Here is a 14,419-nt window from a genome sequence, read left to right on the forward strand (position 1 = left end):
GCAGGTCTTGTCCCATCCTTCCATCCTCTGCTTCTGGCTCAGTCGTACTACACAAAGGTTGTTAGATTTACCAGAGGAATTCAGTTTTTGAGGGATGTTAAACAAGAAGCTGCCAAAATGAGAACTCCCTATTGGGCGTTTGACCTCCCATTTTGGCTCGCAGTGCAGATGGAAGCTCTGACATGCTCTGTGTTGCGCTAACGGCTCGGAGAAACCGCCCCACTTAGGGGCTCTTGGACAACTATTTCACTCCACACATGACGGATTTCAGATGTGCTGGCTGGCTGGAACCGTGCTGAGAAACAGAGACCAGACAAAGGGGTATTTGGTCTTTTCGAACAGCCATTTTGGCTCGGCGTACGGTTGTTGTGTTGGTTTGCGTTGCCCCAACAGACGGGCCAGACACAGTGAGAACCAGAAAATGGAGAGTGGGAGCGACAGCAGCTTAGAGGTTGGAAAAGTGGACTTGTGACTGGAAGTTCACCGGTTAAAATCTTGTATAAGGTGTTCCTGAGCAAGACACTTAAAGGAAAAACCACCCTAAAACAATTTAACACTACATTTCAAGTGCAGCTACAAGGGGATTTGATAGGAGACATGTTTGCAGCCATGTAAAGCATCAACAGTAAACATCAGGTTTTGGTGTCAGGACTTCAGAATCAAAGAGCGAGGGCTTCTTTCTACTCTCACCATTTTGCACCGACATTCAACAATCATACAGGGAGAAATCCATTGTAAAAGAGACAGAGAGACCAATTTCTCCCCTATAAGGCCATATGGCCAAGTACAAGTTCACGCCCCTTCTCTGGAGGTTGTTGAAAGTGATTCTGAGAAATGTAAGAAATCACTAACTGAGGTAGAAGTAGGCAGGTTGAGAAAGTGGGTACATCATAAAAGTATATTACAACACTTCATAAAATAACTCCTGTTATGCATTGAACATCACAAATTGATGAAGTCAGCTCTCAGGAGTGAATGTGGATAACGGTGTGTATGTGAGGGCTTTTCTCAGAAAGAACATAACACGCTTAGTCAACTTTTCCTGGATAAATAACAGTTGAAAAAACAGCGGTACACGTCTTCATCAGTCTGTCTTCACCTGTCAGCGGCTCTGACCATGTGATTACTCCTCAGGGCCTCCGACGCAGTGAGCCAGCGGGCCCGAAGTCCAGGTTCAAATGTGTTTAGCAGACATGAGCTCCGTAGTTATTATCTCCTCGTAATCCCACAGAACAAGGATGTCCAATTCCTGGACTGCTGTAAAGACAAGCTTATCTTAGCTCTCAGCCAAAGATGACCTCTAATAAGACGCTCTGCTGCTACATCTTATTTGATAATCGTGTGCAGTCCCGGTTCATGATGATGCCAGTAGCATATTACACGCCAGTCAAAACACCCCATGTTCTTATGTTCTTGGACAGAGCGCCATGGGAACTGAGCGCTTTTCAGTGGTGTGTGTGTGTGTGTGTGTGTGTGTGTGTGGTATCTCTCAAAGGAACACAGGAAGGGACTGACTCTCTGCCAGTTTGCTGAAACATCTGGGCATGGCTGTTTTTCTACTCTCTCTCTTTTTCTCAGTCCAAATATAATCATCTGCGGTTTAGCTCTATCATTAACCACTGGCACATTTGTCTGGCCTGGCTAGTGGCACACACACAAACACACACACATACACACTGGTATGAAGGGTGTGTTCATCTAGTACTATCCCCCATGTTGTGTGTAAGCTTTCTTAAGTCCCAGCTCATACTACGCCCACAGTACTGTGTACTTTTTTTTTTTGTCCATGCAATTGTGCGTAGCAGGCGTTTTATTAAGGATATCATCCCTAGGCCAGGCTGCCAAAGCGCTGAAAGGGCTGTTTTTCTCTTCCAACATATGCTGAAGTGAAACCGGCTGTCTGCGTTCCATATCAAAGTCTAGAGACATTTAAACTCTCCTTACCTCACTCTCCAAGACTGTATCTGTGTGTGTGTCTGTTTGTCTGGGGTAAGCTGTCAAGTTAAGTTTGCGTAAGTCTTCGAAATTCCATTCTAGGCCCTTTGATTGGCTGTCCCACTGGACTGTGAGATTTATGCCCCTTTTGCTGATGTTGTGCAGAGGCCTTGTGTAAATGTGTGAACCCCCAACCCCGCCCCCACCCCCCCAACACCCGCCTTGTCTGAGCAGTGTAAATCAACATGGGGCTTGGTCAAAGAGGGTCACTGTGGGAACAACCCCGATACCAAGAGGCTCAGAGACTTCTTCCAGTCAGGCAGAATGGACAAAGTCTCATAGAAATTGCATGTGTATGAACTCATTCAATCATTTCCCTTCAAGCCCTCCCTCCCCCCTAATTGAGACACCATAGATTTGCCCAATTTGCCCAAAAGTTAAGAACAAAATACAAATTCCTTAACAGCAGCAAGTGTGCAGTTTACTGATGTCATGTTTCATGATTTCTGGGTATTGAAGTTCAAAGTTGTGCCTCTCGCTGCCATTTGGAGCAACCATTGTCTGAATTTGCATAGTCAAATAATTTTTTTTTATTTATTTTTTTTTTTTTTCATTTTTTCACAAATGTTTAGGAGCTTGTTGCTACTAACAACACAAGAATCATCATGGCAACCGCTCTACTGACTCACTCGTACCCAAAAAAGAGAAGAGCTGCCTATCCCTTCCAGTCCAAAATGATCTTGACTGGATTTATTTTTTCCTTCTGGCTAGAATGTGTGGATGATGATGACGATGCTGGCAGCAGTTCAAGGTATGACCTAGATGCTCAAACCAGTCATAGAGGTGGAATGAGAGAAAGAGAGAGCGAGAGAAAAGATAAAGGAAAGCACTGGGATGCTGAAAGAAGAAGAAGAAGAAGAAGAAGAAGAAGAAAGTAGAGGGAGGAAGAGATGAAGATAATGGAGGGCAGGAGGAAAAAGAGCAGGTACAAACAAAAGAAGCAGCAAGAAGATGAGGCACTTAAATCATATAAAAGCCTGTAGCCTGACGGACAAGCCAAACACCAGAGCCAAAGCTGGTCAGTTTTCTGGGAAAAGACCTGCAGGCCTGAAGCACATGAGTGGTTGAGATCACATGTGAATCATCCACCTCTCAGTTTGGCAAGACGCATTCACATTTCAGGCCCAGCACAGCAGACTCTCTCCTCCTAACAGATGATCAGCAACAAAACAGTCTAGCCGTTGGGATCAAGTAAACACCTTAAGTGCCAGTTTCGAAGCTAGTCAGCAGAAGCAATTGCACACTCAATCCGGGGGAAAGGATGACTCGAAAGAGACAGGCAATTAAGTAGCCCAGCGCTCAGATTGCAGCTCTCCACTGGGTCAGTCGAGAGGGGTCAACCAGAATGCGCTTTTCTGCTTTAGACCTTTGCATTTTTTGTCAGATCCATTTATCGTTCTTTTGGGCCACCGGTCAGCGGATTAGCAAGCGTTCAGTCTCGACGGGGCATAGCCTAACTCTCACGCTGTGTGAAAGTTTGCTAAAGACAGACGTTTAAATTTACTTTGCTGTCAACGCTTGTGTAAGATCGGGCTCTCACTATTTCAGCAGGGCTATTTTCTCAGCATACAGGAAGGAGATGAACTCACACCATGTCGCCTTCTCACTTCCCCTCTTTGCCAGCTGCGATGCTGTTTGTCCACACACTGTTCTCAGATAAGGAGCGTATGTTCCGCCAAAAACCAGATGCTTTCCCAGTTTAGCTGCAGTATTTCAGCAACAGTCCTCTGGTTGAGGAAGAGTTACTTTCGGTGGTTGGTGGTGGAACTTTACTCTTTAAGGATTGCCCGAAAACACCCACCTCCAGATGATATCTTACAATAACAATGTCTATAATAGCTGCTTGTTACAATGCTTGTAGGCTTTAGACTGTTTTCCTGGCCTGTGTCTTTATAATGGCTTCCACTGCAATCAGAGGAGAGGTCGCTGTGGTGGGGTTCACAGTGAGGTGAAGTGAGGTTATTGCTGTGTGTTGGGAGTAAAACCAAGCCCAGGACTATTGAGCCAATCCCTCTTTCTCCTTCTGTAAGACCACTGTCAGGCTCTGAGCCCTAGCACCCCACTAGAAATAGAAGCCAGTAGACTCATTTTGGCCCAGTTGTTTTCAAACAATCATGATTTATGACATTTTGAAATCTGTGCATTATCTCTGGTCTGTGGTGTGCAGCTATTAGCTTAAATCCCATCCTAGTGGAGCTATTGCACACTGGATTTTGAAACAGGCTTACTGCTAAAATGGATTTTCTTGTGCACTGGTCTGTTCAACTCATCGGGGAGAGTTTGTCACTGTAGTCCTTTCTGAACAGAGAGCCTCTCATGTCCTGGCAGCCCACCACAGGTTAAAAGGGATTACTGTAGTCAACGCTTCGTCATCCCTCTTAATTCAAACAGGCACAACAGGGCATTGGAACTGAATGGATGTTTCCCCTTTGTATGGGGAGTCTCTATGGGAGCAATTATGCATGAGCAACTTTGCCTCTCATGAAATATTGATTTTTTTTTTTCTGTAATTTTGAGCAACACGCTTGCTTTTACCCTAGTGTACCCCGTAAGAACGTAATCATTTTTCTGCATCATTCTTTATAGATAACAGATACTTCATTGTCAGCCCTTAGGCCTATATCTCATTAATGCCATCATTTAAAATTAGATAAACATGATGTGTGCACAGACTTCATAGTAGATGTCATTTGCTTGACTGCACCGCATTGGGCTATAAATGAGCCTGCTAGAGTGTTGATTCCCTCGACTGTGGGATGAGTGATACTTGAAGGCCCAGTCAAGCATACAGTGGAACAGTCTAGAATAAAGAGGCAGAGCTAAGTCCAGCTCCAGATCCCTGTGGCATGAAAGGAATCCTCTGTTGGCGCTGGCCGCGGACTCCTTCCCCCCTGTGAGAGACCATCCTTTCTACTGGTCTGCCCTCAGCAGACATTGCAGTCTTTCATCTCTCGGAGGAAGAGCAGCTGCTCCTGGACTCTTCTTCTCTCTACTCTCTGCTCGGTGGGAGTGTGAACTCGGAGAGAGAAGAGGATGGGGGGGTTCAGTGGTGTGTAATGGTGTTGAGATCTGTCGGAGATTTCACAGCGGTTTTGAACGTGACGGTTGATAAGCCTCTGATATGCGATAATATGAAATGAAATGAATAGTAACTGTGATTTGCTCTGTGATGCTCCCTCTCTGCTCTAGGGCTGCAACTAACGATTATTTTCGTTGTTGATTAATCTGTCAATTATTTTCCCAATTAATCGATTAGTTGTTTGGTCTATAAAATGTCAGAAAATGGTGAAAAATGTCGATCAGTGTTTCCCAAAGCCCAAGATGACGTCCTCAAATGTCTTGTTTTGTCCACAACCCAAAGATATTCAGTTTACTGTCATAGAGGAGTAAAGAAACCAGAAAATAGTCACATTTAAGAAGCTGGAATCAGAGAATTTTGACGTAATTTTCTTGAAAAATTACTCAAATCGATTAATCGATTATCAAAATAGTTGGCGATTAATTTAATAGTTGACAACTAATCAATTAATCGATTAATCGTTGCAGCTCTACTCTGCTCTCTGTTTTAGGTAAAAAAAAGACTCACTAGGCAACATCTTTATGTAAAAATACGTCTTACCAGCCTAAATCACAAAGTGGAACTGCAAGTGAGAAGAGTGTTCCATCCCCCATAATTGAGACTCCGTAGACTTGCCCCATTTGCCCAAATGAAAGTCTGGTGTCGAGTATGGCCACTTCTTCGCCCACAGAAGTGACAAATCGAAACTTCAAGAACAGAATACAAACTATCTCTTAAACAAAAACTAACGAGCTCTCTGTCCAGAGAAAGCCGGACTCAACAACGTTAGAACTCTCGTATCTCTGGTATAAAGCGTTCACAGACCAGTAATTGGTAAACATGAGGTTTGTGCAGTTTACCGCCATTAGGGTAACATGATTTCTGGGTTTTGAAGTTCAAATTTGACCTCTCTCTGCCATTTGGAGCCACCAATATGCAAAGTTTCCTCGTGCAGCTTTAAAGTAATTAGTCTTTGTAAAGAAGAGTAGGTGGTTCATCAAACAGTGGAGCAGTTTCGGTAGGGAAATCCTCTTCTGTCTCAAGAAGCATAAATAATGCATCAACATTTGGCCCTGGTATTGCAGAGGGAACTCAGAGAGAAACGATTCACCAATTATAGTTATAATTGAAAGCCTTGGAAATATGATCTACTTAAGAACACAATAGATTTAATTTAATTTCTCTCAAATTGTGATTCCATGCTCTTAACACATGTCTTCCATCTCTTTCTAACTATCTCATGTTCCAAGGTTTTTTTGTGTTATTTAAATACCTTCATAATTACATTTGCTGAATGTTCTCACTACATTTTGGGGTCGTTATGCTCATTCCAAGCCATAGACTCTGTGCAGCGCTAAATGTTCAAATACACATGCTTCGGTCATGATGCCGTGCAGCGTCTGGTTCGTACCGCAGTCGATTTTATTGGTGTGCTCTGGCTGCGTAAAAAGATTAAGACCGTGGCGATGAAAAGCACAGCCACATGATTTAATTAAAACCGTCTTAAGTTGCAGTATGACGAGGTCACTCGCTCCCTTGGGTCCCTGATGTTCGTCTCCATTAGCTTCTCTGTGGCATTGATCAAATCCTCTCTTCTCCCCTCGGTGTGTCACTTACAGACGGTGGACATCCATAAAGAGAAGGTGGCCAGGCGGGAGATCGGGATCCTGACGACCAACAAGAACACGGCGAGGACCCATAAGATCATAGCGCCGGCCAACATGGAGCGGCCGGTCAGGTACATCAGGAAGCCCATCGACTACACCGTACTGGACGATGTGGGCCACGGTGTGAAGGTGAGCGCACTTTCTCTTTTCCTCCCTGGTCTTCTTTATTGATCAGATTACCTATTTTTGAGGCTTCTTCACTGCTTACTGCTCACTCTCTTATAACCTGTTCCCTACTCATGAGCTCTAAACGGTTCCTATTACACAAATAGGGCACTATATAGTATGTCTGCCATTTTGTACTAGTGTCCGAATTCTCTACGGTTAATTTGATCACTATATAGTTCACTATAAAATACCCACAGTGCACTGCAAACTGTAGTGAACAGACGATGTACCCTGCAATTTCTCCTGTATACCACAATGCAAAGCGATCATGTCTTACCGGAGGAGAAGGAGAAGGAGAAGGAGAAGAAGAGTACAAGCATAGTTTGCCAAACCAAAACAGCTTGCTACCGTTAGGTGACAGCACCTTAGTTGACAAAACCACACTTGCACACGATTAGAATTTCAAGAATTTATTTGTAATTTAATCTTCAAAACAAAAATCGATGCTACCTGAGTACATTTCAACCTGCTGTCATGATGCTTTATGATGATTAATGTAGTGTCCAAAACGTATACCCATATAGTTCACTGTATGACAAACACGCCATAGGGAATAGTGAGTGAGTGAAGGAGTGAACCATTCTGAACGCAGCTACAGTGAGTCTCGCTTTCTCCACATTCAATTCTCCGTATTCTAAATCGCTAGTTTATGTTCACGTTTGTTTTCTCCTATTCCTTCCTACTTGTTCTGATGGTATGTCTAATTTCCCTCCCTTCCCCCCTCCTCTCTGCATTGCCAGAGGTATTCCTATCTCTCTCTCTCTCTCTCTTTCTCTCCCGCTTTACTCTCATTCTCTCCCTCTCTCTCTCTCTCTCTCTCTCTCTCTCTCTCTCTCTTACACACTCCTCTCTCCCATGCTTTCTCTTTCATCTTCAGAAGAAAGCACCTCAGTGTGGGTTGGTGGTAGTCGGGTGGGGGAGGAAGTGAACAGAAAAGCGATTACATCATATAGCTTTCAGAAAACATTTTCTATTCTTGGATAGCGCTGTGAAAATGGTGAGCGGAGACAAATTTGCGAGACATTTTTAAAGGCACTTAGGCCTCGACCGCCCTCGTAATCGCTTTCCCCCTGGTTCTCTCCAGTGTCAAACTGCTACTCAGCAATCCTTTGCAGTTGAATGATTTGTTACAATTGGATTTGTCGTTTTATTTCAAACCAGTGAAAATGTGATTGGGGGAAAATGGGTCTTTGGAACAAGCAGATTTTAATGCAATGAACTCCCTCAGTAGAAACTCTTTTCACAAAGTAGGTTCTCCCAAGTATGACCCACTCAAACGCTTCCTGTCCTGCCATTAGGGCTTACTTTAGGGGTCATATGGGTCGCCATGACAGAGGTGGTAATGACATCATATCCTGATGGCTGGAGGCATTTTGCAATCTCCGTCTGCCCCCCTTTGGGCTTCCACTGCCCCATCAATCAGCCGATCAATTGCTGCTGTCAGGCAGATTGGATTAGGGGCCCACCATTACCGTCCCGTAGAATGATAGGCATTGATAAGGCGGGATAAAAGCCATTGTGCCACTCTCAATTTACTATGTGGCAGATTTCATTGGACCCGTCTGTCATGGTGGAGGGGTGTGTCGCCTAATGGGATGTGAAACGTATTATTTGGGTATGTTTCTCACCACAATGAGACCAAGTTTTCCACATTATTATGACCATAATGTAGTTAAAAGTGTCAAGTACTGTTTATGTAGGCCGTGCTTTTGAGAATATGATGGAATGATGTGTTTCTTTCCAAATTGCAGTATAACTAAAATTGCTCTTTGATCATTAGACGATATTTCAAAAAGACATTTAAGTGTTTTGCTTATAAGCAGCATATGTGAGAGTAGTTGTCTAATTTCCCATTGTTTATGAAAGGTTCGCATGCATAATTTTGCCCGTAACAACAAAACTCAAGCCAAAATTTGGTCCATGAAAAATATAACTTTGTAAATTCAGTTCAAAATTAGTAGCTCCCATTGATTTTTTCCACCCTCCAATTTTCTAACATGCATGCATAGCAAAAGTAAATGACTAAATGATAATTATATTCTTCAAAATGAATGAATCCCCATAGAATTACAGGGCAAAGAAGTAAAAACAATCATAATGAGGTCCATTTGAATCATCTTGGATCGTGACTCTACTGCAATAAATAGATGAGATGCAGTAAATTAGGATATTACTGAGATGATGGTACACATGTTTTACAATGGTGTCAAATTACTGAAAACATCATGCTTCATGGGTCCTTTGAGACTGTTTTGATGCATCTATTTTAAGAAAATTAGTGCCGCACATATTACTCTGGGCCTAATCCCAATGGATTTTCTCCCTCAAATGTCTTATAAATGCGGCACTGAGCTCGTGAATGTGATATGAGTGTGGAAAAGAACACACACACGCAGACACACACACACACACACACACACACACACACACAGGCTCCCATGCTCCCGTACACACAGCAGTCCTATATCACTCACCTCCTCTCATCTGTGCATCTCGCAGCCCAAAGAGGTAATCAATATCCAACATCAATACTGCATATTAAATCATACAGCAGCCTGCGATGACTGCTGTCAGATGCCCGGCCTGTATGGAATATCTATAGCCATGGTTTACTGACCAGAATCAATGCTTTAATGGGAGTTTAAATCATGTGTGTAGCCTCCAGTTAACTGTGAAACTATCAGCATCTGCCTGGAGTGTTTGAATTACCCTAAATGTTGAATTGGTTTCACAGTGTCACACAATGTTTAGACACTTAAATCTGAGTCACGCTAATGAGTGAACTGATAATACAGAAAAGAGAAACTCAATGCAGAACATACAATACCAGGCAAAACTTTGGATTGAATGAACTATGAACTATGTTTTTCATTCTCTTAAAGCCATTTTTATCTAAAGGCTTAGGCTTAAATGCTTGAAATTTGTCCCTTAGACAAATATAAATAGTGAAGTTGATGCCTAATGTATGAATTTCTTTCCAAAGCCTTTGCCTTTCCATCAAGGCAAAGTGTGGCTACTTTAAAGAATCTAAAATAAAAGATAGTTTTGATTTGTTTAACACTTTTTTGGTCACTGCATAATTCCATTTGTGTTATTTCATAGTTGTGATGTCTTTACTATTATTCTAAAATGTGAAAAATAGTAAAAATAAAGAAAAATGTGTGTCCAAACGTTTGACTGGTAGTGTACATTATTGAAGAGAAGCTGTATTCAGATCAGAAGGAGCGATAGAGGAATGGGAGCGATTAAAGAAAAAACGACAAGGCAGGATAGAAGGTAAAATGAATCTGTTAGATAATGTGCAGTGATCATGTAACCTGCCTTGTCACTGGAATCACATGACCAACAGATCAGCGCGTCCCTGCTTCCCAAGGCGCGCTGACAGTGACATTGGTATTTTTCAGCATTAATGCAAAAGATGAGATTTATTCCTCCAGTCAGCTGATACTTAATCTAGTCAGCGGGGCTTTCGTGAACGCAGGGCCGATGATGTCAGATGTTGTTTTTCAAGTTGGTTGCGTGTGTTGTGTCAGTTACAAGTTAACAAGTTCTATTCCTTTGCCATCTGAGATGTTACAAATGATAGTACTTTATATGGATCACCTCATTGGGGGGAAAAAAGTAGGTTTTAATGGGTTGCTAGATATTCACTGGAATAATATGCTGCTCTTAGCTTCCTTTGAAGGTGAGTGACATCTGTCTTTCTCCTCTCAGGGCCTTCAGATATGTCTAATCTCCCTGGCCTTCATTTTATAGTCACATTATTCATAACACAGTTAGCACATTAGTCACTGTCATATAACATACTTTTACTCTGGTTAGAAAAGCTTCATTCATTGCCTGGCCTCTGGAAGTGTTTGGGTTGTCTCCTCCTGTGCTGAACATTGACCCAGCAGACTCACTTTGCTTTGACAGATTGAAGCGCACTAGATTTCCAGCTTGACATGCTAAGCCTTTTGAACTTGATAATGACCTTAATCTGAACCTGTCTGTCTGTAATTCAACTCAGCTGTTACCAAACGGAGGCGAAACAGAGATACAGTATTTGCCAGAAAGATATGGGTGGCCTTAGACTGTGTAGCTTGACCTAGATTGTAAATTGAATCATGTCTTGGTCTGATAACTTGGGCAGAGTGAGTTTTGTGCATGAAGTATACCATCCGCAGCTGCACCACTTCCTGTTTTAAAGACCGGAGAGGCAGAGATCACCTCACACTGACCTACCCAAACTTTATTTTTGTTTCATCTGCTCTCTCTTGTGGTCTTGTGATGCTTCAGTGCTTTCTACAAACACCACCAGGGAGCCTGCATTATAGATGAGCCACTTGACTCTGTAGTTGTCAAACTGCAGATCGGCCTGATGTTAGCTGGTTCCATCTCTTAGACGTCAGCCTCAGCTCACACATGGTCAAGAGCTTGTTTTTTTATATTGCAAATAATGCGTTTATGATGAGAAACGGACATGATTCGGAGTTCAAACCAGGAAATAATGTGAAAAATTAGATTACAAACACCACAGACTAACAGCTGGCAGACAATACCAGCATTACGACATACAAAGGTAAATTCTTAGCGGTATACAGTCTCAGAAACCATGACAGGCCAGTTAAGATAGTGACAAACTTGTTTCACTTGTGCACAACAGTCGGGCCGTCAGATCCCTGTGAATTCCTTCCAGTCTGACTGCAGTGGGTGTGGTAGATGTGAGTCTGGAGAACAACAGTCAGGAGCCACAATGTTTTCCTGTGGCACGATGACTTGTAACCGCTGACCTGCCCAGGTCTTGCTAAATGTTTACTCGGTGTAAATAGCATGAGGAACCGTTTTTCTCTTGCTCACTTGTACTTTGAGTTGTGCTTATCCGTTTAGACACGGCCATTTTGACACACCCTCTTTCTGTCTCTCTTTTTTTCTTCTTCTTCGCCCACGCTAAGTGGCTAAAAGCCAAGGTAAGTCTGGTTTGTCACATGACCCATTTTGCCATAGTGTATTATTGATAGACTCCTCCAGCTCCCTCTTACAGCAAACCCCTATACATGTGGTTATTGTTGTCGTTTCCCATTTATTTCCCATTAACCAACTTATATTCCACTTAGTCAAGAACCCACAATCCGATCCTCTGTAACACACCTCCCCCATGTCAATTTACCAATCCTGTATGTTGTCATTTATGTTACATGTTGCATAGTTGTCCAGTTATGTCCCGTATGTACTTATGGGTTTCCCAGATGAAGCATACATGACCTGAATTTTACTTTTGCAGCATTATTTAACCGGGCAATATTCCAACTCAAATGTTATATAAAACAATACAAACATTCAGTCCTGTCACACTTTAAGTCATTATCTTTATTCATGGTTATGCGCTTGGCAGAGCATAAGAGGAACACATGAAATAAATGTGTTTTGCAAGAAGCCTTGTTGAAATTACGCAGAAGTTTCTAACCAACAGTCAACACCTTGTGACTGAGCTAAAGACCTGCAGTCATGAATAACTGGCCAGTTGGCAGCATCGGTTGCTGCAAGCTGGGGCTTGGCGTCACTTCAATATGACGACACATTCCCTTCAAATAGAGATATGTAAAGAATTGGTATCTGGGAAGCCTATAACATTCGATAGTTGTCGTACAATTACTGATCACCTCCAGTCAAGCCTTACATTTCTCTCTGAAATCAGCGCTTTAATGTTTTTTCTTCTATCCACAGCAACATGGAAACAATCAGTCGATCAGAGGAGGAACTCTATCGAGGACCAATCCACCGACGCAGAAGCCGCCCAGCCCGCCCATGTCCGGGCGTGGCACTCTTGGGTAAGATTTCCATTTTAGTCACCGTGGAAGAGAAGACTAATCCTCTAATTATGAGACGCAAAATGAAATGTGTGCTCTTGTGGGGGCGATTTTAAAGAATATACAGTTTAAATACATACATTTATTTTTAGGAGCCTTCTTACAAAACTGTATGTTTGATTGTCACATTTTGATTTATTGCTGAAGGGACTCACAGCATCTTTTTGATTTAGGTTTCAGTTTATGTGCATATACTGTACACTACCAGTCAAAAGTTTGGACACAACTGATTGAATGTTCTATGTTTTTCATTCTCTTAAAGCCATTTTGATCTAAAGGCTTATGCTTAAATGCTTGAAATTTGTTTCTTAGACAAATATAAATAGTGAAGTTGATGCCTATGTCTGAATTTCTTTCCAAAGCCTTTGCCTTTCCATCAAGGCAAAGGGCGGCTACTTTAAATAATCTAAAATATAAGATAGTTTTGATTTGTTTAACACATTTTTGGTCACTGCACAATTCCATTTGTGTTATTTCATAGTTTTTATGTCTTTACTATTTTTCTAAAATGTGGAAAATGGTATAAAGAAATAAAGAAAAATGTTGTGTGTCCAAACTTTTGACTGGTAGTGTGAAGGGAAAGAAAAACGTTTGAGAAGTTACCTGAACTTTTTTCTTTTATCTGTCAGTGTATGATAGGTGTCATGCCTTGTTGCCTGTCATCGTCTGATGCAGAGCAGCAGTCGGCGACACTAATCAGACACTAACGCCAAGGTTAAACTCTGATGTGCTCGTTTCCAGCCTTTAGCACACATGGCTGCTGCTCAGTATCCGGCTGGGTAAACTGATAGGATTTGTGACGCTCCAGTGAACACTCCCTCACAGTTTAGATAGTAGGATTCAGTTAGAATTTGCACAGAGCTATGACCAGGCTGTATTCTTGTTCTCGATTTATTTGATTTCGTTTTCACCGTCTCTGGGCCACGGCAGACGCAACACGTCCTATAAGACCCTGGAGCCAGTGAAGCCGCCCACGGTGCCCAACGACTACATGACCAGCCCCGCCCGGCTGGGCAACCAGCACGGCCCGCAGCACAGCCCGGGACGCACCGCATCCCTCAACCAGAGGCAACGCACACACAGGTAGAGGAGAGCGTTTGCACCGGGCAAGAAAATGCCCATTCACATTCACACACACACACACACACACACACACACACACATACAGATGCAGTGATTCACTTACAGTCATAAAAAGACACCCACACAGACTTAAACGCTTAGACGCTTTTAGGTGGCACATCAACAGACATGATGCTGTAAAGTAGGGTATAATGTAACGGCTTGCCGATATATAGGGTCGATATTGGCATTTTAATAAAAACTGGATATCAGCCAGTCACTGTTGCCCACAGCTAATGTGATGGAGGTGAGAGTATGATTATGTTCAACCACCAGTCTGTAAAACCTGCAGTGAAACGGGCCACACCCTGCCTTACGGAGCTGCTAACCAATCTGAGAATTTAATTAGCATTGGTTTCAGTGGAGAGTTTTAGTTTCCCATGGTCTAAATGCTGTTTCAGAGGCTTTTCCACCCTGCAAAGAATAACATTCTGGGGGGAAACACTGAATTCTTGTCATTTTGGGGGAAATCTTTTGTCATGAAAATGTGGCAAATTTAAATATACAGAATATTGGCATAAAATCTCAGCTTTTGGCAGCTTCATTGCAAAAATACTGGT

General features: G+C 42.6%; 1 protein-coding gene across 38 annotated transcripts in view; it reads left to right on the top strand.

The window, feature by feature from the left end:
- The window catches only part of abi1a (abl-interactor 1a), a 49,433-nt gene that overhangs the window by 21,265 nt on the left and 13,749 nt on the right, over nucleotides 1-14,419 (top strand). For 10 of the 38 annotated variants that reach the window (XM_071541823.1, XM_071541817.1, XM_071541821.1 and 7 more), the window contains 3 exons: nucleotides 6,673-6,877; nucleotides 12,626-12,698; nucleotides 13,668-13,820. In XM_071541823.1, coding sequence (XP_071397924.1) covers nucleotides 6,673-6,877; nucleotides 12,626-12,698; nucleotides 13,668-13,820 — 431 coding nt within the window. Of the gene's footprint in view, nucleotides 1-6,672; nucleotides 6,878-11,822; nucleotides 11,838-12,594; nucleotides 12,699-13,667; nucleotides 13,821-14,419 lie in introns of all 38 variants that reach the window. The other 28 variants (XM_071541805.1, XM_071541812.1, XM_071541799.1 and 25 more) reach the window with 6 other exon arrangements.

This window comes from Centroberyx affinis, unplaced genomic scaffold (assembly GCF_046629955.1).
Source record: "Centroberyx affinis isolate AG114_WGS23_722 - 3 ecotype Tasmania unplaced genomic scaffold, CSIRO-AGI_Caff_v1 ptg003958l_1, whole genome shotgun sequence".
Lineage (NCBI taxonomy): Eukaryota > Metazoa > Chordata > Actinopteri > Beryciformes > Berycidae > Centroberyx > Centroberyx affinis.